At 47.1% G+C, this 26,891-nt stretch overlaps 1 protein-coding gene across 1 annotated transcript in view; it reads left to right on the top strand.

Annotated features, from left to right (window-relative positions):
- The window catches only part of TMEM143 (transmembrane protein 143), a 124,809-nt gene that overhangs the window by 49,343 nt on the left and 48,575 nt on the right, over window positions 1–26,891 (top strand). Inside the window, exon 2 of the mRNA XM_063942775.1 lies at window positions 5,097–5,204. Coding sequence (XP_063798845.1) covers window positions 5,097–5,204 — 108 coding nt within the window. The remainder of the gene's footprint in view (window positions 1–5,096; window positions 5,205–26,891) is intronic.

Below are 26,891 nucleotides of genomic sequence, written 5' to 3'. Positions count from 1 at the left end.
GGAAGTTTGTCTATACATAAACGTTCTAGAGTTAAGAGCCATTTACAACAGTCTTCTTCAAGCGGAATGTCTCTTTCAAAACCTGCCGATACTAATCCAGTCGGACAATATAACAGCAGTTGCGCACATAAACCGCCAGGGCGGAACAAAGAGCAGAGCGGCAATGGCAGAGGCCACAAAAGTTCTCCGCTGGACGGAAAGACATACAAGCGTTCTGTCAGCAATCTTCATTCCAGGAGTGGACAACTGGGAAGCAGACTTCCTCAGCAGACACGATCTCCATCCAGGAGAGTGGGGTCTTCATTAAGAGGTCTTCGCAGAAGTGACTAGTCTTTGGGGAATTTCTCAAATAGACATGATGGCGTCTCGCCTCAACAAGAAACTTCTGAGATATTGTTCCAGGTCGAGGGACCCTCAAGCAATAGCTGTGGACGCGCTAGTGACGCCATGTGTGTTTCAATCGGTGTATGTGTTCCCTCCGCTTCCACTCATACCAAGGGTGCTAAAGATCATAAGAAGAACAAGGGTTCAGGCGATCCTCATTGTTCCGGACTGGCCGAGGAGGGCTTGGTATCCAGATATTCAGGAATTACTCATAGGAGATCCCTGGCCTCTTCCTCTACGAGAGGATCTGTTACATCATGGGCCGTGTGTATATCACGACTTACCGCGGCTACGTTTGATGGCTTGGTGGTTGAACGCCGGATCTTTGCCCGAAAGGGTATTCCCAGTGAAGTCATTCCCACACTTCTTCTTCAGGCTAGGAAAGATGTAACGGCAAAACATTATCACCGTATTTGGAGAGAATATGTGTCTTGGTGGGAATCCAAGAGGGCTCCTACGGAAGAATTTCAGCTGGGGCGTTTCTTCGTTTTCTGCAAGCAGGTGTGGATGCGGGCCTGAAGTTAGGCTCCATAAAAGTACAAATTTCAGCTTTATCAATTTTCTTTCAAAGGGAATTGGCCTCACTTCCGGAAGTTCAGACTTTCGTGAAGGGCGTTATGCACATCCAACCTTCTTTTGTGGCACCATGGGATCTTAATGTGGTGTTGCAGTTCCTTCAATCTCGTTGGTTTGAACCTTTACAGAAGGTAGAGTTGAAATTTCTCACTTGGAAAGTGGTCATGTTATTGGCCTTAGCATCCGCGAGGCGGGTGTCTGAATTAGCGGCTTTGTCTCACAAGAGTTCTTATTTAATCTTCCATGAAGATAGAGCAGAGTTGAGGACTCGTCAACAATTTCTGCCGAAGGTGGTTTCATCGTTCCACATGAACCAGCCTATTGTGGTGCCGGTGGCTACTGACGTCTTTGCTGAATCAAAATCTCTCTAAGTGGTCAGGGCTTTAAAGATTTATGTCACCAGACCGGCACCACTTAGGAAAACTGAAGCTGTGTTTGTCCTGTATGCTTCCAACAAGATTGGAAATCCTGCTTCCAAGCAGACTTTTGCGCGCTGGATCTGTCATACGATTCAGCAGGCTCATTCGACGGCTGGATTGCCGTTACCGAAATCAGTGAAGGCCCACTCTACCAGAAAGCTGGGCTCATCCTGGGCGGCTGCCTGGGGGGTCTCGGCATTGCAAGTCTGCCGAGCAGCTACTTGGTCGGGTTCTAACATTGGTCAATCTGTGCTGCAGAGTCATCTGCACTCTCCCGCCCATTCTAGAGCATTGGTAGAAACCCCATGGTTCTTGAAGTGTCCCCAGCATCCTCTAGGATGTATGAGAAAATAGGATTTTAATACCTACCGGTGAATCCTTTTCTCTTAGTCTGTAGAGGATGCTGGGCGCCCGTCCCAGTGCGGACTCTATCTGCAGTTATTGCGTATTAGTTATTGGTTAGGTTACACACAGGTTGTGTTTTTGTTGTAGTCAGCCTGTTGACTGGAGTTCTGTTCAATGCCATGTTGTACAGCGTGTTTGTGGTGTGAGCTGGTATCTATCCCATCTTAGTTAACAATAAATCCTTTTCCTTGAAATGTCCGTCTCCCTGGGCACAGTTCCTATAACTGGAGTCTGGAGGAGGGGCATAGAGGGAGGAGCCAGTTCACACCCATTCAAAGTCTTAAAGTGCCCATGTCTCCTGCGGATCCCGTCTATACCCCATGGTTCTTGAAGTGTCCCCAGCATCCTCTATGGACTAAGAGAAAAGGCTTTACCGGTAGGTATTAAAATCCTGTTTTTGCTTTGGCGGTGCACCCTGAGTCAGTGTTAAACTATATAGACAAAAAGGAGAGAAGAAGACTTTTGTGGGTGCACTCTTAACATATCAAACAAGTATATTATTTAGAAATAAAGATCAAAAATTAAAATCAATCAAATTTTATTATCTCCGTATTAAAATTAAGTAATTTGGTGTATTAGTAACAATAATGAACATTAGATAAAAAATAACAAATGACCAATAGTCATGAACATAGAATAACAAATCTATACTGTCTGGGATAGATCAAAGAAATCAATTACAATGGTTGCCCTTAATAGGAAAATACAATAAATTCACGGGTAGGTTTAAGCCATATATCTGTACATAACTTAATACCGAATTGGATGTTGGAGTTTGCCTGTGTGCTATGGCATCGTTTGTAAATATATAGTTGTAAGGATGTTAACCGCCACAAGTAGAGAATAAAGAGCAGAATAAAACCAGATGAAAAAAAGGTGAATCTGCTGTCAGTTTTAGGCAGTACAGTGCTATACCCAGTATAGTAGGGCACAGTGCCCAACACTGACAGCATTTAACTGTTAAAGAGATGGAGGGTGAACTGGAAAAGAGCTAAGGTGGATAGGATAAGGTAGTGATAGAGAAGATGAGGAGGGGTGTGGTATACAGGTTAGACTGTCATTAGGTCGACACCAAATGGTCGATAGGGTCAAAAGTCTGACAGTTAAAATATCGACAGGGTCAAAACGTTGACACAAATTTCTTTTTTGTGGTTTGAAACATTTATTTTCCCAAAATTGTGGAAATACATCCCCTCGTGGGCTCGCTTTGCTCGCTTGTTTTGGGCGTGGTGGCTTGCTTCGCTCGCCGGGTTCTTCATCTGATCCATCAAATTGGTGTATGCTGAATTTGCGTCAATAAGGATATGTAGCCGGACTGGTTGTTAGTCTGAGGAGTGTATAACTGTTACGTTTCTGTAATTTCATGAAATTAATTGGTTTTATTGACCTTGTGAATACATTTTTAAACTAATGTTTTGAAGCATTCCTATGAAATTGTAGGTGACCTGTAAGGTTATCCCTCAACTATCAGCACCGCTGATTTGTATTATATATATATATATATATATATATATATAATCTCTAAAGCTAATGTTAATAATTTATAGTGCATATACCTCAGTGTGGTATACAGTAATTACTGTACCATGACAACGACAATCACATGACAGCATTCAGTGACTGGAGAGATTTCTGGCTGAATCTCCTCCTAGATTAGGTAATATTCTGGAAAGAAGCAGAAACCAAGTGGTCCTTCTAGGAGACAAGTGTTTTTGCGTTGGAAGCCACAATCATCTTCCCCTACGAGATTATCAAAGGTTAAACTAAATTCCCCATACATCTCTGTCCCGATTTCCTGACCCAACCAGAACGGCCATCGATGATCAGCAATCCGTCAGGGAAATTCATAATATTTTAAATCCTAGATTTGACGATGTGAACCATTTTTGGCCGGTATCCAGGGAATACAGATTTTCAAACTTTAACATTCCCGATTGCCCAATCTGGAAATTGCAGCAATATGTCTCTAATGAATGGGGCCCTTAAGTAAGTTCTGGAAAAAGAAAAGGGTATTGCTGTTTTAATATCTCTGTAATGTATTTAAGAAATGTTGCAAACTTTTTGTGTACTGTATAAAGGACTGCCTGCATACAGTTACATATAGTTCAAAATACATGCAGACCTAGATCAGTGGCTCATTCCCACCTACCCAGTAGAAAAATGTGAAAACGATTTAGAAATTAAAGTTTGTTCAGGTGTGTTTTTTCCATGTTTTCCATGTGCTTTACCTTCTTTTGAACATGAAACGTTTGTTAATGCATGAGAGAGAGACTGTGTAGCAATCTAAAACTAAAACTTAATATGAACCACAGCATCAGAATGGTTTCTTATGGGCTTGTTCTAAGGAATGCATTCTAAAAAAAAAAAAAAGTGGTTTTCAGACAGATGTATTAACAACAAATTAGTGAAAGAGCCCATGTACATTGGATGTTATTTGCGTTTTATATTTAATGCCTCTAAAGTTTGACTGCTAATATCAACCCGATGGTGCCTCTTTATAAATGATTCTTACTAGTTCCATTATCTATCTATCTATCTATCTATCTATCTATCTATGTGTGTGTGTATGTATATATGTATATATATATATATATATATATATATATATATATATATATATATATATATATATATATATATAATAGAGAGAGAGAGATGGATATGTGGCTGTGTTCTGGGTTAGAATTCATCCCCAGAGCACCCACACTGTGGATATGTGAGATCATTTCTGAAATTCCTTGTTAACTATGTGCTATGCCCTATATTGCTGATGTTTGCACATATTCTGTACATTTCTCTTGGAAGACATTAAATATTCAAATGGATATGTGAATGGAGTGCTGGTCTTGTCTGCATCATAGCCCTTGCTGGAGCCTCATGCTGTGGATATATTAAAATCTATATATTGTGTAGTATCGGTGACACATCTTGTACCCCTTTTCCACTGAACGAGTAAACAGGGATACTGCGGATTCTACCCGGGTCGCTGTTTGATGTAAAAGGGTCTTAAAAAAATAACCTGGGTAACAGTGCGGTGTAAACGGTGTAACCCGGGTTATGCTTAAAAGCTGCTGATTGGCTCTGTATACAGAAGTCTGCCTCAAGGGAGTGTCTGTAAATGACACGCAGAGCAGACCCAGGTTCAGTGTGAATGGGTCCGACCCTGGAGTAACCTGGGTTCAAGGTGCAGTGTAAAAGGGATCTGACGCTGTTCAAAACCCTAGTCGGACCTCGCATTTTGGTGGGAATGGGGTATTAGTGTCCAGGTATATAATTATGCTGCCAGGGATGAAACTCTGCTTTACCTTCTAGGATTTTCACTCTTCTAATGGGTTTGAGAAGCAGTCCTTCCTTTCTTTTGTGAAACAACTGGATGGCTCACTTCTTCAGCCTTACTATTCTACCCTTGAGAAGCTTCAAGTAAGTAACCTCCATATATCTCTCTGGGGATCTGCAGATTAGGGGGTAAGGGAGGGAACGGACATTTAAAGAAAAAATATACAAGGTTGAGCAATTGTTTATTCTATAAGTGGCTGTCTTAAGGTGCATACAGACGATTTTCTGGAAACATAGTGCATATCGCACCGTGTGTATAAGCTTGCGATGCCGATGCGCGGTCCCGCGGGATTGGCATCGCAAGAAAATATACTGGGTGCAGGCAGGGCCGATACTGACTACATGCCTCAGGGCACAATATAGTCAGTATCGGCCGCGACACCCCATCGCACCGTGTGTACGCACCTTTAGGGTAAAACTTGAACACTACTGTAAAAAAATATTTATAGTAAGAATAAATAGTATGTTAAAGTAAAAATAAAAACAAGTTAAAATTCGACATATCAGTGATGTATTTCAACATTTTGAATTATATTGATAATGGATTTATTTATGAAAGTCGGAGAGCCTCTTTATCCAGCAAAAAATGGCTGTGTTTGACAAAAAGAATATTCAATTTGCCCTGAAGAGACATCAGCAGTAAAAACTCCCGACGTTTCTTCGGGTGCTGCATTTACACCCATAAACACACAGGTTCAGTGAAACCTGTGTGTTTTTGGGTGAAATAGCCCAATTTTTGGATGAAAACGGAGCTGTTAACGAGGAAGGCGAAACAAAATCCTCGGTAAGCCATGGAACGTGCAGGCTTTTCGGGGCTAATTAGATAGCCCCCAGCTATACATTACATTACACCCGACTTGCTGTTGGGATAATTGAATATCCCTTAACCACTTGCCTGGCATGGGTCTCATCAGATGCGACCATGCCTGCAAATGCTCTATCTGACCTGGTTGCACAGGATGCGACCAGTCAGGTAGAGAGAGTTAGCAGCAGCAGGGAAGAGAAACTTCCCTCCGCTGCTTCCGGTCCCTCTACCTCCCTGCACTCTCCCCCTGTGTCTGCCGTGCTGCCGATCACTGCTGATTGGTCAGCACGGCAGGACCCCCCCCCCTCCAGCGGCTGCAGACAATGGCAGCCGCTGGGGAGAGTAAATGAACCCTCCCAAGCAGGGCCGGTTCAAGGCCGCTCTGCGCCCCGAGCAGGAAACGGGGCGTGGCCTAATACAGGGGGCGTGGTCAGTTACGCCCCCTGTACATTACTAGCGCCGCTTGAATGCTGAGCGGTGCGCGATGACGTAATTGCGCACCGCACAGCAAAAGGTCCTCTCCACGAAGGGAAACTAGACGCTACGCGTCTAGTTCCCTTCGTGGAGAGGACCTTTGCTGTGCGGTGCGCGATGACGTCATTGCGCACTGCTCAGCAAAGGTCCTCTCCACGAAGGGAAACGCATCTAGTTCCCTTCACAGGAGGCGGGGACACAGCGGGCCGGGCAGCGGAGGCGGACGGGGGACACAGCGGGCAGCAGTGGCGGATCTTGCCGCGGTGCCCCCGGATGGCGCCAGCGCCCTGGGCAAAAGTCCTGCTTGCCCGTGGCAAGATTCGCTACTGCTCCCAAGCCACCCCCAGACCCCTCCTGTACACCTGCAGGCGGTGACGGCTTTCAAAATGAAAGCCGCGATAGTCGCGATGTTCCGATGGTCGCGATGTTCCCGATCGATGTTTGGGAGAAAGAAAAAAATAAATAAAAAAAAATGTTTTTGTTTTTTTGTTGTTGTTTTTTTTACTAAAATCATTTGGGATAGGGTTAGTCATGTTCTTCACCTAATTCACTCCTAAAAAAAACCCGACAATTTCGGAGCGGTTTTCGGTGGTTAAAGTGTGAGCTTCTTAGCTTAACACACCACCTATTCAACGGTATGTCTTAATTGTTATTACAATTTGTCTTCTTATTTTGTATGAGTAATACAAACAAAATATACTTTTTGAAGTTAGAACATATTGCAATTTACATGATGGAAATATTGATGGACTAATTATTTAGTGGCTTTTCCCTTTGAAGAGGCATAATGAAGCTCCAGTGCTAACTGCTTATGTTTGTTTATAATGTGATATTCAAGATCAGATGGTACCATTGGTGGAAGCAGGTCTCAATCACATTAACCACTTAACTGGCAATTATTTTTTTTCCAAAAACTGCGCAGAAATTGTCAGGGGTCTTTTTTGAGTGAATTAGGTTAAGAACATGTATTTAAACTTACCCAAAACTATTTTATTTAAAAAATAAAAACATTTTTTGTAAAATAACATTTAAAAAAACAACAACACATCGGATCATCACCATCGGTCATTGGAGTGTGATTGTGTGCATGCATACAACTGTCCTTACACTGTAGTACTCAGTGATACAGGTATAACAGTTTTCAAGCCAAACACAATGATCAGTCAACCACAGATATGGGGACTGCTCCTGTTCAGCGATCTGGCTTGGTCGATTTTTTTTTATTTTTTTTATTATTATTATTATTATTATTTTATATATTTTTTATTATTATTATTTTTTTGTGTAGATTGTTTAAGATCAAGAAAAGGAGATACTTTTTGGCATTTATTAATGAGGCAAAATTTACATTCAAAATTATGAGGACTATATTTCCACATTATGGTGCCAGTATTAATTTATGACTTTAACTGATTATAATAGTTCTGGGCGCACTTTATTTAATTAGGCACTTGAGAGGGCATTAGTCATTGGGTTCTTGGGCACTTTTATAAAGTTCTTTAGAAATGGAGGCCCTATTATTTAAGATTTCTAGATACACTTGTAGTGCACGCTGTTATGGTGCTAATATGCATTGGTGGTCATGTTCCTTCTGATACTTGTAGTGTCACAAGAGCGTGCACTATATTTTGAGAGTATGACACTGGCCAGAAGTGGTAGACACAGCCCAGTGCTATTCAACATTGAGACAATATTTTCTAGCTGCGAGGGCCCAATAATTTATTCATTTCTTTTTCTCTAACGTCCTAGTGGATGCTGGGGACTCCGTAAGGACCACGGGGAATAGACGGGCTCCGCAGGAGACTGGGCACTCTAAGAAAGATTTAGCGCTACTGGTGTGCACTGGCTCCTCCCTCTATGCCCCTCCTCCAGACCTCAGTTAGAATCTGTGCCCGGCCAGAGCTGGGTGCTTTTAGTGAGCTCTCCTGAGCTTGCTAATAAAGTATTTGTTAGGTTTTTTATTTTCAGAGAGCTTCTGCTGGCAACAGACTCTCTGCTACGTGGGACTGAGGGGAGAGAAGCAAACCTACTAACTGCGGCTAGGTTGCGCTTCTTAGGCTACTGGACACCATTAGCTCCAGAGGGATCGAACACAGGACCTGACCTTGTCGTCCGTTCCCGGAGCCGCGCCGCCGCCCCCCTCGCAGAGCCAGAAGTCAGAAGCCGGCGGGTTGAAGAAAGAAGACGTCGAAATCGGCGGCAGAAGACTCCTGTCTTCATATGAGGTAGCGCACAGCACTGCAGCTGTGCGCCATTGCGCCCACACTAACCCACACACTCCGGTCACTGTAGGGTGCAGGGCGCAGGGGGGGGGGCGCCCTGGGCAGCAATTAGATACCTCCTGGCGAAAGCAGCATATATACAGTTGGACACTGTTATATGCATGAGCCCCCGCCATTAATTTTACACAAAATCGCAGGACAGAAGCCTGCCACTGAGGGGGCGGGGGCCTTCTTCCTCAGCACTCAACAGCGCCATTTTCTCTCCACAGCTCCGCTGAGAGGAAGCTCCCCAGGCTCTCCCCTGCAGACTCACGGTAGAAAGGGTAAAAAGAGAGGGGGGGCACATAAATTTAGCGCATTTAATATATATACTGCAGCTACTGGGTAAACACTAAGTTACTGTGTGATTCCTGGGTCATATAGCGCTGGGGTGTGTGCTGGCATACTCTTTCTCTGTCTCTCCAAAAGGCCTTGTGGGGGTCCTGTCCTCATATAGAGCATCCCCTGTGTGTGTGTGGTGTGTCTGTACGCGTGTGTCGACATGTTTGACGAAGAGGGCTATGTGGAGGCAGAGCAAGTACAGATGAATGAGGTGTCTCCGCCGACGGCGCCGACACCCGATTGGATGGATATGTGGAAGGTGTTAAATGATAATGTAAACTCCTTACATAAAAGGTTGGATAAAGCTGATGCCTTGGGACAGTCGGGGTCTCAGCCCATGCCTGATCCTACAGTGCAGAGGCCGTCAGGGTCTCAGAAGCGCCCACTATCCAAAATGGTTGACACAGATGTCGACACGGATTCTGACTCCAGTGTCTATGACGATGATGCAAAATTGCAGCCTAAAATGGCTAAAGCCATCCGCTACATGATTATAGCAATGAAGGATGTATTGCACATATCAGAGGTAAACCCTGTCCCTGACAAGAGGGTTTATATGTATGGGGAGAAAAAGCAAGAGGTGACTTTTCCCCCTTCACATGAGTTAAATGAATTATGTGAAAAAACGTGGGATTCCCCCGATAAGAAAGTGCTGATTTCCAAAAGGTTACTTATGGCGTACCCTTTCCTGCCAACGGACAGGATGCGCTGGGAATCCTCCCCTAGGGTAGATAAAGCTCTGACACGCTTATCTAAAAAGGTGGCCCTGCCGTCACAGGATACGGCCGCCCTAAAGGATCCTGCAGATAGGAAGCAGGAAAGTATCCTGAAGTCTGTTTATGCACACTCGGGTACTATACTGAGGCCGGCTATTGCGTCGGCCTGGATGTGTAGTGCTGTAGCAGCATGGACAGATAATCTGTCTGAGGAAATGGATACCTTAGACCGGGATACCGTTTTACTGACCCTGGGGCATATAAAAGACGCTGTCCTATATATGAGGGATGCCCAGAGGGACATTTGCCTACTGGGCTCTAGAATAAATGCAATGTCAATTTCTGCCAGAAGGGTCCTGTGGACTCGGCAATGGACAGGTGATGCCGACTCCAAAAAGCACATGGAGGTGTTACCTTACAAGGGTGAGGAATTGTTTGGGGACGGTCTCTCGGACCTAGTTTCCACAGCTACGGCTGGGAAGTCAAACTTTTTGCCATATATTACCTCACAGCCTAAGAAAGCACCGTATTACCAAATGCAGTCCTTTCGATCACAGAGAAGCAAGAAGGTCAGAGGTGCGTCCTTTCTTGCCAGAGGCAGGGGTAGAGGAAAGAAGCTGCACCATACAGCTAGTTCCCAGGAACAGAAGTCCTCCCCGGCTTCCACTAAATCCACCGCATGACGCTGGGGCTCCACAGGAGCCCGGAGCGGTGGGGGCGCGTCTCCGAAATTTCAGCCACCAGTGGGTTCGCTCACAGGTGGATCCCTGGGCTGTACAGATTGTGTCTCAGGGATACAAGCTGGAATTTGAGGTGATGCCCCCTCACCGTTACCTCAAATCGGCCCTGCCAGCTTCCCCCATGGAAAGGGAAGTAGTGTTAGCGGCAATTCACAAGTTATATCTCCAGCAAGTGGTGGTGAAGGTTCCCCTCCTTCAACAAGGAAGAGGATACTATTCCACAATGTTTGTGGTACCGAAACCGGACGGTTCGGTCAGACCCATATTGAATTTAAAATCCCTGAACATTTATCTGAAAAGATTCAAGTTCAAAATGGAATCGCTCAGAGCGGTCATTGCAAGCCTGGAAGAGGGGGATTTTATGGTGTCTCTGGACATCAAGGATGCTTACTTGCATGTCCCCATTTATCCACCTCATCAGGAGTACCTTTGATTTGTGGTACAGGACTGTCATTACCAATTCCAGACGTTGCCGTTTGGGCTCTCCACGGCACCGAGAATATTTACCAAGGTAATGGCAGAAATGATGGTGCTCCTTCGAAAGAATGGAGTCACAATTATCCCATACTTGGACGATCTCCTCATAAAGGCGAGGTCCAGAGAGCAATTGCTAATCAGCGTAGCACACTCTCAGGAAGTGTTGCAACAGCACGGCTGGATTCTGAATATTCCAAAGTCGCAGCTGATTCCTACTACGCGTCTGCCTTTTCTGGGCATGATTCTGGACACGGACCAGAAGAAGGTGTTTCTCCCGGCGGGGAAGGCTCAAGAGCTCGTGACTCTTGTCAGAGACCTCTTAAAACCGAAACAGGTGTCTGTGCATCGCTGCACGCGAGTCCTGGGAAAGATGGTGGCATCATACGAAGCCATTCCCTTCGGCAGGTTCCATGCGAGGATCTTTCAGTGGGATCTGTTGGACAAGTGGTCCGGATCGCATCTTCAGATGCATCGGCTGATCACCCTGTCCCCGAGGGCCAGGGTGTCTCTTCAAAGTCTTAAAGTGCCCATGTCTCCTGCGGATCCCGTCTATACCCCATGGTTCTTGAAGTGTCCCCAGCATCCTCTATGGACTAAGAGAAAAGGCTTTACCGGTAGGTATTAAAATCCTGTTTTTGCTTTGGTGTACAATGGCAGACAATGGCAGCCGCTGGGGAGAGTAAATGAACCCTCCCAAGCAGGGCCGGTTCAAGGCCGCTCTGCGCCCCGAGCAGGAAACGGGGCGTGGCCTAATACAGGGGGCGTGGTCAGTTACGCCCCCTGTACATTACTAGCGCCGCTTGAATGCTGAGCGGTGCGCGATGACGTCATTGCGCACTGCTCAGCAAAGGTCCTCTCCACGAAGGGAAACGCGTCTAGTTCCCTTCACAGGAGGCGGGGACACAGCGGGCCGGGCAGCGGAGGCGGACGGGGGACACAGCGGGCAGCAGTGGCGGATCTTGCCACGGTGCGGCGCCCCCGGATGGCGCCAGCGCCCTGGGCAAAAGTCCTGCTTGCCCGTGGCAAGATTCGCTACTGCTCCCAAGCCACCCCCAGACCCCTCCTGTACACCTGCAGGCGGTGACGGCTTTCAAAATGAAAGCCGCGATAGTCGCGATGTTCCGATGGTCGCGATGTTCCCGATCGATGTTTGGGAGAAAGAAAAAAATAAATAAATAAAAATGTTTTTGTTTTTTTGTTGTTGTTTTTTTTACTAAAATCATTTGGGATAGGGTTAGTCATGTTCTTCACCTAATTCACTCCTAAAAAAAACCCGACAATTTCGGAGCGGTTTTCGGTGGTTAAAGTGTGAGCTTCTTAGCTTAACACACCACCTATTCAACGGTATGTCTTAATTGTTATTACAATTTGTCTTCTTATTTTGTATGAGTAATACAAACAAAATATACTTTTTGAAGTTAGAACATATTGCAATTTACATGATGGAAATATTGATGGACTAATTATTTAGTGGCTTTTCCCTTTGAAGAGGCATAATGAAGCTCCAGTGCTAACTGCTTATGTTTGTTTATAATGTGATATTCAAGATCAGATGGTACCATTGGTGGAAGCAGGTCTCAATCACATTAACCACTTAACTGGCAATTATTTTTTTTCCAAAAACTGCGCAGAAATTGTCAGGGGTCTTTTTTGAGTGAATTAGGTTAAGAACATGTATTTAAACTTACCCAAAACTATTTTATTTAAAAAATAAAAACATTTTTTGTAAAATAACATTTAAAAAAACAACAACACATCGGATCATCACCATCGGTCATTGGAGTGTGATTGTGTGCATGCATACAACTGTCCTTACACTGTAGTACTCAGTGATACAGGTATAACAGTTTTCAAGCCAAACACAATGATCAGTCAACCACAGATATGGGGACTGCTCCTGTTCAGCGATCTGGCTTGGTCGATTTTTTTTTATTGTTTTTATTATTATTATTATTATTATTTTATATATTTTTTATTATTATTATTTTTTTGTGTAGATTGTTTAAGATCAAGAAAAGGAGATACTTTTTGGCATTTATTAATGAGGCAAAATTTACATTCAAAATTATGAGGACTATATTTCCACATTATGGTGCCAGTATTAATTTATGACTTTAACTGATTATAATAGTTCTGGGCGCACTTTATTTAATTAGGCACTTGAGAGGGCATTAGTCATTGGGTTCTTGGGCACTTTTATAAAGTTCTTTAGAAATGGAGGCCCTATTATTTAAGATTTCTAGATACACTTGTAGTGCACGCTGTTATGGTGCTAATATGCATTGGTGGTCATGTTCCTTCTGATACTTGTAGTGTCACAAGAGCGTGCACTATATTTTGAGAGTATGACACTGGCCAGAAGTGGTAGACACAGCCCAGTGCTATTCAACATTGAGACAATATTTTCTAGCTGCGAGGGCCCAATAATTTATTCATTTCTTTTTCTCTAACGTCCTAGTGGATGCTGGGGACTCCGTAAGGACCACGGGGAATAGACGGGCTCCGCAGGAGACTGGGCACTCTAAGAAAGATTTAGCGCTACTGGTGTGCACTGGCTCCTCCCTCTATGCCCCTCCTCCAGACCTCAGTTAGAATCTGTGCCCGGCCAGAGCTGGGTGCTTTTAGTGAGCTCTCCTGAGCTTGCTAATAAAGTATTTGTTAGGTTTTTTATTTTCAGAGAGCTTCTGCTGGCAACAGACTCTCTGCTACGTGGGACTGAGGGGAGAGAAGCAAACCTACTAACTGCGGCTAGGTTGCGCTTCTTAGGCTACTGGACACCATTAGCTCCAGAGGGATCGAACACAGGACCTGACCTTGTCGTCCGTTCCCGGAGCCGCGCCGCCGCCCCCCTCGCAGAGCCAGAAGTCAGAAGCCGGCGGGTTGAAGAAAGAAGACGTCGAAATCGGCGGCAGAAGACTCCTGTCTTCATATGAGGTAGCGCACAGCACTGCAGCTGTGCGCCATTGCGCCCACACTAACCCACACACTCCGGTCACTGTAGGGTGCAGGGCGCAGGGGGGGGGGCGCCCTGGGCAGCAATTAGATACCTCCTGGCGAAAGCAGCATATATACAGTTGGACACTGTTATATGCATGAGCCCCCGCCATTAATTTTACACAAAATCGCAGGACAGAAGCCTGCCACTGAGGGGGCGGGGGCCTTCTTCCTCAGCACTCAACAGCGCCATTTTCTCTCCACAGCTCCGCTGAGAGGAAGCTCCCCAGGCTCTCCCCTGCAGACTCACGGTAGAAAGGGTAAAAAGAGAGGGGGGGCACATAAATTTAGCGCATTTAATATATATACTGCAGCTACTGGGTAAACACTAAGTTACTGTGTGATTCCTGGGTCATATAGCGCTGGGGTGTGTGCTGGCATACTCTTTCTCTGTCTCTCCAAAAGGCCTTGTGGGGGTCCTGTCCTCATATAGAGCATCCCCTGTGTGTGTGTGGTGTGTCTGTACGCGTGTGTCGACATGTTTGACGAAGAGGGCTATGTGGAGGCAGAGCAAGTACAGATGAATGAGGTGTCTCCGCCGACGGCGCCGACACCCGATTGGATGGATATGTGGAAGGTGTTAAATGATAATGTAAACTCCTTACATAAAAGGTTGGATAAAGCTGATGCCTTGGGACAGTCGGGGTCTCAGCCCATGCCTGATCCTACAGTGCAGAGGCCGTCAGGGTCTCAGAAGCGCCCACTATCCAAAATGGTTGACACAGATGTCGACACGGATTCTGACTCCAGTGTCTATGACGATGATGCAAAATTGCAGCCTAAAATGGCTAAAGCCATCCGCTACATGATTATAGCAATGAAGGATGTATTGCACATATCAGAGGTAAACCCTGTCCCTGACAAGAGGGTTTATATGTATGGGGAGAAAAAGCAAGAGGTGACTTTTCCCCCTTCACATGAGTTAAATGAATTATGTGAAAAAACGTGGGATTCCCCCGATAAGAAAGTGCTGATTTCCAAAAGGTTACTTATGGCGTACCCTTTCCTGCCAACGGACAGGATGCGCTGGGAATCCTCCCCTAGGGTAGATAAAGCTCTGACACGCTTATCTAAAAAGGTGGCCCTGCCGTCACAGGATACGGCCGCCCTAAAGGATCCTGCAGATAGGAAGCAGGAAAGTATCCTGAAGTCTGTTTATGCACACTCGGGTACTATACTGAGGCCGGCTATTGCGTCGGCCTGGATGTGTAGTGCTGTAGCAGCATGGACAGATAATCTGTCTGAGGAAATGGATACCTTAGACCGGGATACCGTTTTACTGACCCTGGGGCATATAAAAGACGCTGTCCTATATATGAGGGATGCCCAGAGGGACATTTGCCTACTGGGCTCTAGAATAAATGCAATGTCAATTTCTGCCAGAAGGGTCCTGTGGACTCGGCAATGGACAGGTGATGCCGACTCCAAAAAGCACATGGAGGTGTTACCTTACAAGGGTGAGGAATTGTTTGGGGACGGTCTCTCGGACCTAGTTTCCACAGCTACGGCTGGGAAGTCAAACTTTTTGCCATATATTACCTCACAGCCTAAGAAAGCACCGTATTACCAAATGCAGTCCTTTCGATCACAGAGAAGCAAGAAGGTCAGAGGTGCGTCCTTTCTTGCCAGAGGCAGGGGTAGAGGAAAGAAGCTGCACCATACAGCTAGTTCCCAGGAACAGAAGTCCTCCCCGGCTTCCACTAAATCCACCGCATGACGCTGGGGCTCCACAGGAGCCCGGAGCGGTGGGGGCGCGTCTCCGAAATTTCAGCCACCAGTGGGTTCGCTCACAGGTGGATCCCTGGGCTGTACAGATTGTGTCTCAGGGATACAAGCTGGAATTTGAGGTGATGCCCCCTCACCGTTACCTCAAATCGGCCCTGCCAGCTTCCCCCATGGAAAGGGAAGTAGTGTTAGCGGCAATTCACAAGTTATATCTCCAGCAAGTGGTGGTGAAGGTTCCCCTCCTTCAACAAGGAAGAGGATACTATTCCACAATGTTTGTGGTACCGAAACCGGACGGTTCGGTCAGACCCATATTGAATTTAAAATCCCTGAACATTTATCTGAAAAGATTCAAGTTCAAAATGGAATCGCTCAGAGCGGTCATTGCAAGCCTGGAAGAGGGGGATTTTATGGTGTCTCTGGACATCAAGGATGCTTACTTGCATGTCCCCATTTATCCACCTCATCAGGAGTACCTTTGATTTGTGGTACAGGACTGTCATTACCAATTCCAGACGTTGCCGTTTGGGCTCTCCACGGCACCGAGAATATTTACCAAGGTAATGGCAGAAATGATGGTGCTCCTTCGAAAGAATGGAGTCACAATTATCCCATACTTGGACGATCTCCTCATAAAGGCGAGGTCCAGAGAGCAATTGCTAATCAGCGTAGCACACTCTCAGGAAGTGTTGCAACAGCACGGCTGGATTCTGAATATTCCAAAGTCGCAGCTGATTCCTACTACGCGTCTGCCTTTTCTGGGCATGATTCTGGACACGGACCAGAAGAAGGTGTTTCTCCCGGCGGGGAAGGCTCAAGAGCTCGTGACTCTTGTCAGAGACCTCTTAAAACCGAAACAGGTGTCTGTGCATCGCTGCACGCGAGTCCTGGGAAAGATGGTGGCATCATACGAAGCCATTCCCTTCGGCAGGTTCCATGCGAGGATCTTTCAGTGGGATCTGTTGGACAAGTGGTCCGGATCGCATCTTCAGATGCATCGGCTGATCACCCTGTCCCCGAGGGCCAGGGTGTCTCTTCAAAGTCTTAAAGTGCCCATGTCTCCTGCGGATCCCGTCTATACCCCATGGTTCTTGAAGTGTCCCCAGCATCCTCTATGGACTAAGAGAAAAGGCTTTACCGGTAGGTATTAAAATCCTGTTTTTGCTTTGGTGTACAATGGCAGACAATGGCAGCCGCTGGGGAGAGTAAATGAACCCTCCCAAGCAGGGCCGGTTCAAGGCCGCTCTGCGCCCCGAGCAGGAAACGGGGCGTGGCCTAATACAGGGGGCGTGGTCAGTTACGCCCCCTGTACATTACTAGCGCCGCTTGAATGCTGAGCGGTGCGCGATGACGTAATTGCGCACCGCACAGCAAAAGGTCCTCTCCACGAAGGGAAACTAGACGCTACGCGTCTAGTTCCCTTCGTGGAGAGGACCTTTGCTGTGCGGTGCGCGATGACGTCATTGCGCACTGCTCAGCAAAGGTCCTCTCCACGAAGGGAAACGCGTCTAGTTCCCTTCACAGGAGGCGGGGACACAGCGGGCCGGGCAGCGGAGGCGGACGGGGGACACAGCGGGCAGCAGTGGCGGATCTTGCCACGGTGCGGCGCCCCCGGATGGCGCCAGCGCCCTGGGCAAAAGTCCTGCTTGCCCGTGGCAAGATTCGCTACTGCTCCCAAGCCACCCCCAGACCCCTCCTGTACACCTGCAGGCGGTGACGGCTTTCAAAATGAAAGCCGCGATAGTCGCGATGTTCCGATGGTCGCGATGTTCCCGATCGATGTTTGGGAGAAAGAAAAAAATAAATAAAAAAAAATGTTTTTGTTTTTTTGTTGTTGTTTTTTTTACTAAAATCATTTGGGATAGGGTTAGTCATGTTCTTCACCTAATTCACTCCTAAAAAAAACCCGACAATTTCGGAGCGGTTTTCGGTGGTTAAAGTGTGAGCTTCTTAGCTTAACACACCACCTATTCAACGGTATGTCTTAATTGTTATTACAATTTGTCTTCTTATTTTGTATGAGTAATACAAACAAAATATACTTTTTGAAGTTTGAACATATTGCAATTTACATGATGGAAATATTGATGGACTAATATTTAGTGGCTTTTCCCTTTGAAGAGGCATAATGAAGCTCCAGTGCTAACTGCTTATGTTTGTTTATAATGTGATATTCAAGATCAGATGGTACCATTGGTGGAAGCAGGTCTCAATCACATTAACCACTTAACTGGCAATTATTTTTTTTCCAAAAACTGCGCAGAAATTGTCAGGGGTCTTTTTTGAGTGAATTAGGTTAAGAACATGTATTTAAACTTACCCAAAACTATTTTATTTAAAAAATAAAAACATTTTTTGTAAAATAACATTTAAAAAAACAACAACACATCGGTCATCACCATCGGTCATTGGAGTGTGATTGTGTGCATGCATACAACTGTCCTTACACTGTAGTACTCAGTGATACAGGTATAACAGTTTTCAAGCCAAACACAATGATCAGTCAACCACAGATATGGGGACTGCTCCTGTTCAGCGATCTGGCTTGGTCGATTTTTTTTTATTGTTTTTATTATTATTATTATTATTATTATTATTATTTTATATATTTTTTATTATTATTATTTTTTTGTGTAGATTGTTTAAGATCAAGAAAAGGAGATACTTTTTGGCATTTATTAATGAGGCAAAATTTACATTCAAAATTATGAGGACTATATTTCCACATTATGGTGCCAGTATTAATTTATGACTTTAACTGATTATAATAGTTCTGGGCGCACTTTATTTAATTAGGCACTTGAGAGGGCATTAGTCATTGGGTTCTGGGGCACTTTTATAAAGTTCTTTAGAAATGGAGGCCCTATTATTTAAGATTTCTAGATACACTTGTAGTGCACGCTGTTATGGTGCTAATATGCATTGGTGGTCATGTTCCTTCTGATACTTGTAGTGTCACAAGAGCGTGCACTATATTTTGAGAGTATGACACTGGCCAGAAGTGGTAGACACAGCCCAGTGCTATTCAACATTGAGACAATATTTTCTAGCTGCGAGGGCCCAATAATTTATTCATTTCTTTTTCTCTAACGTCCTAGTGGATGCTGGGGACTCCGTAAGGACCACGGGGAATAGACGGGCTCCGCAGGAGACTGGGCACTCTAAGAAAGATTTAGCGCTACTGGTGTGCACTGGCTCCTCCCTCTATGCCCCTCCTCCAGACCTCAGTTAGAATCTGTGCCCGGCCAGAGCTGGGTGCTTTTAGTGAGCTCTCCTGAGCTTGCTAATAAAGTATTTTAGTTAGGTTTTTTATTTTCAGAGAGCTTCTGCTGGCAACAGACTCTCTGCTACGTGGGACTGAGGGGAGAGAAGCAAACCTACTAACTGCGGCTAGGTTGCGCTTCTTAGGCTACTGGACACCATTAGCTCCAGAGGGATCGAACACAGGACCTGACCTTGTCGTCCGTTCCCGGAGCCGCGCCGCCGCCCCCCTCGCAGAGCCAGAAGTCAGAAGCCGGCGGGTTGAAGAAAGAAGACGTCGAAATCGGCGGCAGAAGACTCCTGTCTTCATCTGAGGTAGCGCACAGCACTGCAGCTGTGCGCCATTGCGCCCACACTAACCCACACACTCCGGTCACTGTAGGGTGCAGGGCGCAGGGGGGGGGCGCCCTGGGCAGCAATTAGATACCTCCTGGCGAAAGCAGCATATATACAGTTGGACACTGTTATATGCATGAGCCCCCGCCATTAATTTTACACAAAATCGCAGGACAGAAGCCTGCCACTGAGGGGGCGGGGGCCTTCTTCCTCAGCACTCACCAGCGCCATTTTCTCTCCACAGCTCCGCTGAGAGGAAGCTCCCCAGGCTCTCCCCTGCAGACTCACGGTAGAAAGGGTAAAAAGAGAGGGGGGGGCACATAAATTTAGCGCATTTAATATATATACTGCAGCTACTGGGTAAACACTAAGTTACTGTGTGATTCCTGGGTCATATAGCGCTGGGGTGTGTGCTGGCATACTCTTTCTCTGTCTCTCCAAAAGGCCTTGTGGGGGTCCTGTCCTCATATAGAGCATCCCCTGTGTGTGTGTGGTGTGTCTGTACGCGTGTGTCGACATGTTTGACGAAGAGGGCTATGTGGAGGCAGAGCAAGTACAGATGAATGAGGTGTCTCCGCCGACGGCGCCGACACCCGATTGGATGGATATGTGGAAGGTGTTAAATGATAATGTAAACTCCTTACATAAAAGGTTGGATAAAGCTGATGCCTTGGGACAGTCGGGGTCTCAGCCCATGCCTGATCCTACAGTGCAGAGGCCGTCAGGGTCTCAGAAGCGCCCACTATCCAAAATGGTTGACACAGATGTCGACACGGATTCTGACTCCAGTGTCTATGACGATGATGCAAAATTGCAGCCTAAAATGGCTAAAGCCATCCGCTACATGATTATAGCAATGAAGGATGTATTGCACATATCAGAGGTAAACCCTGTCCCTGACAAGAGGGTTTATATGTATGGGGAGAAAAAGCAAGAGGTGACTTTTCCCCCTTCACATGAGTTAAATGAATTATGTGAAAAAACGTGGGACTCCCCCGATAAGAAAGTGCTGATTTCCAAAAGGTTACTTATGGCGTACCCTTTCCTGCCAACGGACAGGATGCGCTGGGAATCCTCCCCTAGGGTAGATAAAGCTCTGACACGCTTATCTAAAAAGGTGGCCCTGCCGTCACAGGATACGGCCGCCCTAAAGGATCCTGCAGATAGGAAGCAGGAAAGTATCCTGAAGTCTGTTTATGCACACTCGGGTACTATACTGAGGCCGGCTATTGCGTCGGCCTGGATGTGTAGTGCTGTAGCAGCATGGACAGATAATCTGTCTGAGGAAATGGATACCTTAGACCGGGATACCGTTTTACTGACCCTGGGGCATATAAAAGACGCTGTCCTATATATGAGGGATGCCCAGAGGGACATTTGCCTACTGGGCTCTAGAATAAATGCAATGTCAATTTCTGCCAGAAGGGTCCTGTGGACTCGGCAATGGACAGGTGATGCCGACTCCAAAAAGCACATGGAGGTGTTACCTTACAAGGGTGAGGAATTGTTTGGGGACGGTCTCTCGGACCTAGTTTCCACAGCTACGGCTGGGAAGTCAAACTTTTTGCCATATATTACCTCACAGCCTAAGAAAGCACCGTATTACCAAATGCAGTCCTTTCGATCACAGAGAAGCAAGAAGGTCAGAGGTGCGTCCTTTCTTGCCAGAGGCAGGGGTAGAGGAAAGAAGCTGCACCATACAGCTAGTTCCCAGGAACAGAAGTCCTCCCCGGCTTCCACTAAATCCACCGCATGACGCTGGGGCTCCACAGGAGCCCAGAGCGGTGGGGGCGCGTCTCCGAAATTTCAGCCACCAGTGGGTTCGCTCACAGGTGGATCCCTGGGCTGTACAGATTGTGTCTCAGGGATACAAGCTGGAATTTGAGGTGATGCCCGCAGGTTCGGCATACAGGACTGGGTCCTGGTGACCACGGATGCGAGCCTCCGAGGATGGGGGGCAGTCACTCAGGGAAGAAACTTCCAAGGGTTGTGGAGAAGTCAGGAGGCTTGTCTGCACATAAATATCCTGGAACTAAGGGCCATATACAACGCCCTGAGTCAAGCGGAGCCTCTGCTTCGCAACCATCCGGTGCTGATTCAGTCAGACAACATCACCGCAGTGGCTCATGTAAACCGCCAAGAAGCAGGGTGGCGATGGCAGAAGCCACCAGGATTCTTCGGTGGGCGGAGAATCACATGCAAGCACTGTCAGCAGTGTTCATTCCGGGAGTGGACAACTGGGAAGCAGATTTCCTCAGCAGGCACGACCTCCACCCGGGAGAGTGGGGGCTTCATCACGAAGTCTTCACTCAGATTACAAATCGATGGGAACTGCCACAGGTGGACATGATGGCGTCAGTCGGTCTATGTGTTTCCTCCTCTTCCTCTCATACCCAAGGTGCTGAGAATAGTAAGAAAAAGAGGAGTGAGAACAATACTCATTGTTCCAGATTGGCCAAGAAGGACTTGGTACCCGGAACTGCAAGAAATGCTCACAGAGGACCCATGGCCTCTGCCTCTCAGACAGGACCTGTTGCAACAGGGGCCCTGTCTGTTCCAAGACTTACCGCGGCTGCGTTTGACTGCATGGCGGTTGAACGCAGGATCCTAGCGGAAAAAGGCATTCCGGATGATGTTATTCCTACGCTGATAAAGGCTAGGAAGGACGTGACAGCAAAACACTATCACCGTATATGGCGAAAATATGTTGCCTGGTGTGAGGCCAGGAAGGCCCCTACAGAGGAATTCCAGCTGGGCCGGTTCCTGCACTTCCTACAGTCTGGAGTAACTATGGGCCTGAAGTTGGGTTCCATAAAGGTCCAGATTTCGGCCCTATCCATTTTCTTTCAAAAGGAACTGGCTTCTCTTCCTGAAGTTCAGACGTTTGTTAAGGGAGTGCTGCATATCCAGCCCCCTTTTGTGCCAACAGTGGCACCTTGGGATCTCAACGTGGTGTTGGGTTTCCTGAAATCCCACTGGTTTGAGCCACTTAAGACCGTGGAGCTAAAGTATCTCACGTGGAAGGTGGTCATGTTATTGACCTTAGCTTCGGCTAGGCGTGTGTCAGAATTGGCGGCTTTGTCATGTAAAAGCCCCTATCTGGTTTTCCATATGGACAGGGCAGAATTACGGACTCGTCCACAATTTCTGCCGAAAGTGGTGTCATCTTTTCATTTGAACCAACCTATTGTGGTGCCTGCGGCTACTCGTGACTTGGAGGATTCCAAGTTGCTTGATGTAGTCAGGGCTTTGAAGATCCATGTAGCCAGGACAGCTGGAGTCAGGAAGACTGACTCGCTGTTTATCCTGTATGCATCCAACAAGCTGGGTGCTCCTGCTTCAAAGCAAACTGTTACTCGCTGGATCTGTGGCACGATTCAGCAGGCTCATTCTGCCGCATCCAAAATCAGTGAAAGCCCATTCCACAAGGAAAGTGGGTTCTTCTTGGGCGGCTGCCCGAGGGGTCTCGGCATTACAGCTTTGCCGAGCAGCTACTTGGTCGGGTTCAAACACATTTGCTAAGTTCTACAAGTTTGATACCCTGGCTGAGGAGGACCTTGTGTTTGCCCATTCGGTGCTGCAGAGTCATCCGCACTCTCCCGCCCGTTTGGGAGCTTTGGTATAATCCCCATGGTCCTTACGGAGTCCCCAGCATCCACTAGGACGTTAGAGAAAATAAGATTTTACTCACCGGTAAATCTATTTCTCGTAGTCCGTAGTGGATGCTGGGCGCCCGTCCCAAGTGCGGACTTCTTCTGCAATACTTGTATATAGTTATTGCTTAAATAAGGGTTATGTTATGGTTGCATCAGGTTTGTCTGATGCTCTGTTGTTGTTCATACTGTTGACTGGTTATGTTATGGTTGCATCAGGTTTGTCTGATGCTCTGTTGTTCATACTGTTGACTGGTTATGTTATGGTTGCATCAGGTTTGTCTGATGCTCTGTTGTTGTTCATACTGTTGACTGGGTATGTTATCACAAGTTATACGGTGTGATTGGTGTGGCTGGTATGAGTCTTACCCTGGATTCCAAAATCCTTTCCTTGTAATGTCAGCTCTTCCGGGCATAGTTTACTTAACTGAGGTCTGGAGGAGGGGCATAGAGGGAGGAGCCAGTGCACACCAGTAGTACTAAATCTTTCTTAGAGTGCCCAGTCTCCTGCGGAGCCCGTCTATTCCCCATGGTCCTTGCGGAGTCCCCAGCATCCACTACGAACTACGAGAAATAGATTTACCGGTGAGCAAAATCTTATTTCTCTGACGTCCTAGTGGATGCTGGGAACTCCGAAAGGACCATGGGGAATAGCGGCTCCGCAGGAGAGTGGGCACAACTAAAGAAAGCTTTTAGGTCACCTGGTGTGCACTGGCTCCTCCCACTATGACCCTCCTCCAAGCCTCAGTTAGATTTTATGCCCGGCCGAGGTTGGATGCACACTAGGGGCTCTCCTGAGCTTCTAAAAAGAATCTTTTCTGTCCAGAGGCAGAGGTAGGGGAAAAGGGCTGCAACAAACAGCAGGTTCCCAGGAGCAAAAGTCCTCCCCCGCTTCTTCCAAGTCAGCCGCATGACGGTGGGGCTCAACAGGCTCACTGCAGCGAGGGACTAAGGGGAGAAGAAGCGAACCTACCTGCTTGCAGCTAGCTTGGGCTTCTTAGGCTACTGGACACCATTAGCTCCAGAGGGATCGACCGCATGGAACTGGCCTTGGTGTTCGGTCCCGGAGCCGCGCCGCCGTCCCCCTTACAGAGCCAGAAGCAAGAAGAGGTCCGGAAAATCGGCGGCAGAAGACATCAGTCTTCACCAAGGTAGCGCACAGCACTGCAGCTGTGCGCCATTGCTCCTCATACACACTTCACACTCCGGTCACTGAGGGTGCAGGGCGCTAGGGGGGGGCGCCCTGAGCAGCAATAAAAACACCTTGGCTGGCAAAAATACCACAATATATAGCCCCAGAGGCTATATATGTGATAATTACCCCTGCCAGAATCCATAAAAAAAGCGGGAGAATAGTCCGCGAAAAAGGGGCGGGGCTATCTCCTTCAGCACACTTGCGCCATTACTCCCTCACAGCTCCGCTGGAAGGAAGCTCCCTGGCTTTCCCCTGCAGTCTACACTACAGAAAAGGGTAAAAAAAGAGAGGGGGGGCACTAAATTTAGGCGCAGTATATATAACAGCAGCTATAGGGGACATAATTCAGTTAGTCCCTGCATTATATAGCGCTCTGGTGTGTGCTGGCATACTCTCACTCTGTCTCCCCAAAGGGCTTTTGTGGGTCCTGTCCTCTGTTAGAGCATTCCCTGTGTGTGTGCGGTGTGTCGGTACGGCTGTGTCGACATGTTTGATGAGGATAATGATGTGGAGGCGGAGCAGATGCCTATAGAAGGGATGTCACCCCCTGCGGGGCAGACACCTGAGTGGATGGACTTATGGAAGGAATTGCGTGCACGTGTCGACTCCTTACACAAAAAATTTGACGACATGCCAAATGCGGGACAGCCGGCTTCTCAGCTCGTGCCTGTCCAGGCGTCTCAAAGGCCATCGGGGGCTATAAAACGCCCGCTACCTCAGATGGCAGACGCGGATGTCGACACGGATACTGACACCAGTGTCGACGACGATGAGTCTAGTCTAATGTCCACTAAGGCCATTCGTTGCATGATTGAAGCAATGAAAGAGGTGTTACAAATTTCTGATATAAACCCAGGTACCACTAAAAAGGGTATTATGTTTGGGGAGAAAAAACTACCCGTAGTTTTTCCCCCATCAGAAGAATTAAATGAAGTGTGTGAAGAAGCGTGGGCTTTCCCTGATAAAAGATTGGTAATCTCTAAGAAGTTACTAATGGCGTTCCCTTTCCCGCCAGAGGATAGGTCACGTTGGGAGACGCCCCCTAGGGTGGATAAAGCGCTGACACGTTTGTCTAAAAAGGTGGCACTACCGTCTCCGGATACGGCCGCCCTCAAGGAACCTGCTGATAGAAAGCAGGAGGCGATCCTGAAGTCTGTATATACACACTCAGGCATTATACTTAGACCAGCTATTGCGTCAGCATGGATGTGCAGTGCTGCCGCTGCGTGGTCAGATTCCCTGTCAGAAAATATTGACAATCAGGTACAGTCCTTTCGGACTCAGAAAAGGGCTCGCTCACAGGTGGATCCCTGGATCCTGCAAATAGTATCTCAAGGGTACAAATTGGAATTCGAGGCGTCTCCACCCCACCGGTTCCTAAAATCTGCCTTGCCGATTACTCCTTCAGACAGGGAGGCTGTGCTAGCGGCAATTCACAAGCTGTATTCCCAGCAGGTGATAATCAAGGTGCCCCTACTTCAACAAGGACGGGGTTACTATTCCACACTGTTTGTGGTACCGAAACCGGACGGTTCGGTGAGACCCATTTTAAATTTGAAATCCTTGAACACATACATAAAAAAAAAAAAATTCAAGTTCAAGATGGAATCGCTCAGGGCGGTTATTGCAAGCCTGGACGAGGGGGATTACATGGTATCCCTGGACATCAAGGATGCTTACCTGCATGTCCCCATTTACTATCCTCACCAGGAGTACCTCAGATTTGTGGTACAGGATTGCCATTACCAATTCCAGACGCTGCCGTTTGGACTCTCCACGGCACCGAGGGTGTTTACCAAGGTAATGGCGGAAATGATGATACTCCTTCGAAGAAAGGGAGTTTTAATTATTCCGTACTTGGACGATCTCCTAATAAAGGCGAGGTCCAAGGAGCAGTTATTGGTGGGAGTAGCACTATCTCAGGAGGTGCTACACCAGCACGGTTGGATTCTGAATATTCCAAAATCACAGCTGGTTCCGACGACACGTCTACTGTTCCTGGGTATGATTCTGGATACAGTCCAGAAAAAAGTGTTTCTCCCGGAGGAGAAAGCCAAGGAGCTGTCATCTCTAGTCAGAGACCTCCTGAAACCAAAACAGGTATCGGTGCATCACTACACGCGGGTCCTGGGAAAGATGGTGGAAGCAATTCCTTTCGGCAGGTTCCATGCCAGAATCTTTCAGTGGGACCTGTTGGACCAATGGTCCGGATCGCATCTTCAGATGCATCGCCTAATAACCCTGTCTCCAAGAACCAGGGTGTCTCTGCTGTGGTGGTTGCAGAGTGCTCATCTTCTAGAGGGCCGCAGATTCGGCATACAGGACTGGGTCCTGGTGACCATGGATGCCAGCCTTCGAGGCTGGGGGGCAGTCACACAGGGAAGAAACTTCCAAGGACTATAGTAGAGTCAGGAGACTTCCCTACACATAAATATTCTGGAACTAAGGGCCATTTACAATGCCCTAAGTCAGGCAAAATCCCTGCTTCTACACCAGCCGGTACTGATCCAGTCAGACAACATCACGGCAGTCGCCCATGTAAATCGACAGGGCGGCACAAGAAGCAGGATGGCAATGGCAGAAGCCACAAGGATTCTCCGATGGGCGGAAAATCACGTACTAGCACTGTCAGCAGTGTTCATTCCGGGAGTGGACAACTGGGAAGCAGACTTTCTCAGCAGGCACGACCTCCACCCGGGAGAGTGGGGACTTCATCCAGAAGTCTTCACGCTGATTGTAAATCGATGGGAACGGCCACAGGTGGACATGATGGCGTCCCGCCTAAACAAAAA

Source organism: Pseudophryne corroboree, chromosome 10, assembly GCF_028390025.1.
Source record: "Pseudophryne corroboree isolate aPseCor3 chromosome 10, aPseCor3.hap2, whole genome shotgun sequence".
NCBI classification, from domain to species: domain Eukaryota; kingdom Metazoa; phylum Chordata; class Amphibia; order Anura; family Myobatrachidae; genus Pseudophryne; species Pseudophryne corroboree.
This window is presented reverse-complemented; position numbering and strand designations above follow the sequence as displayed.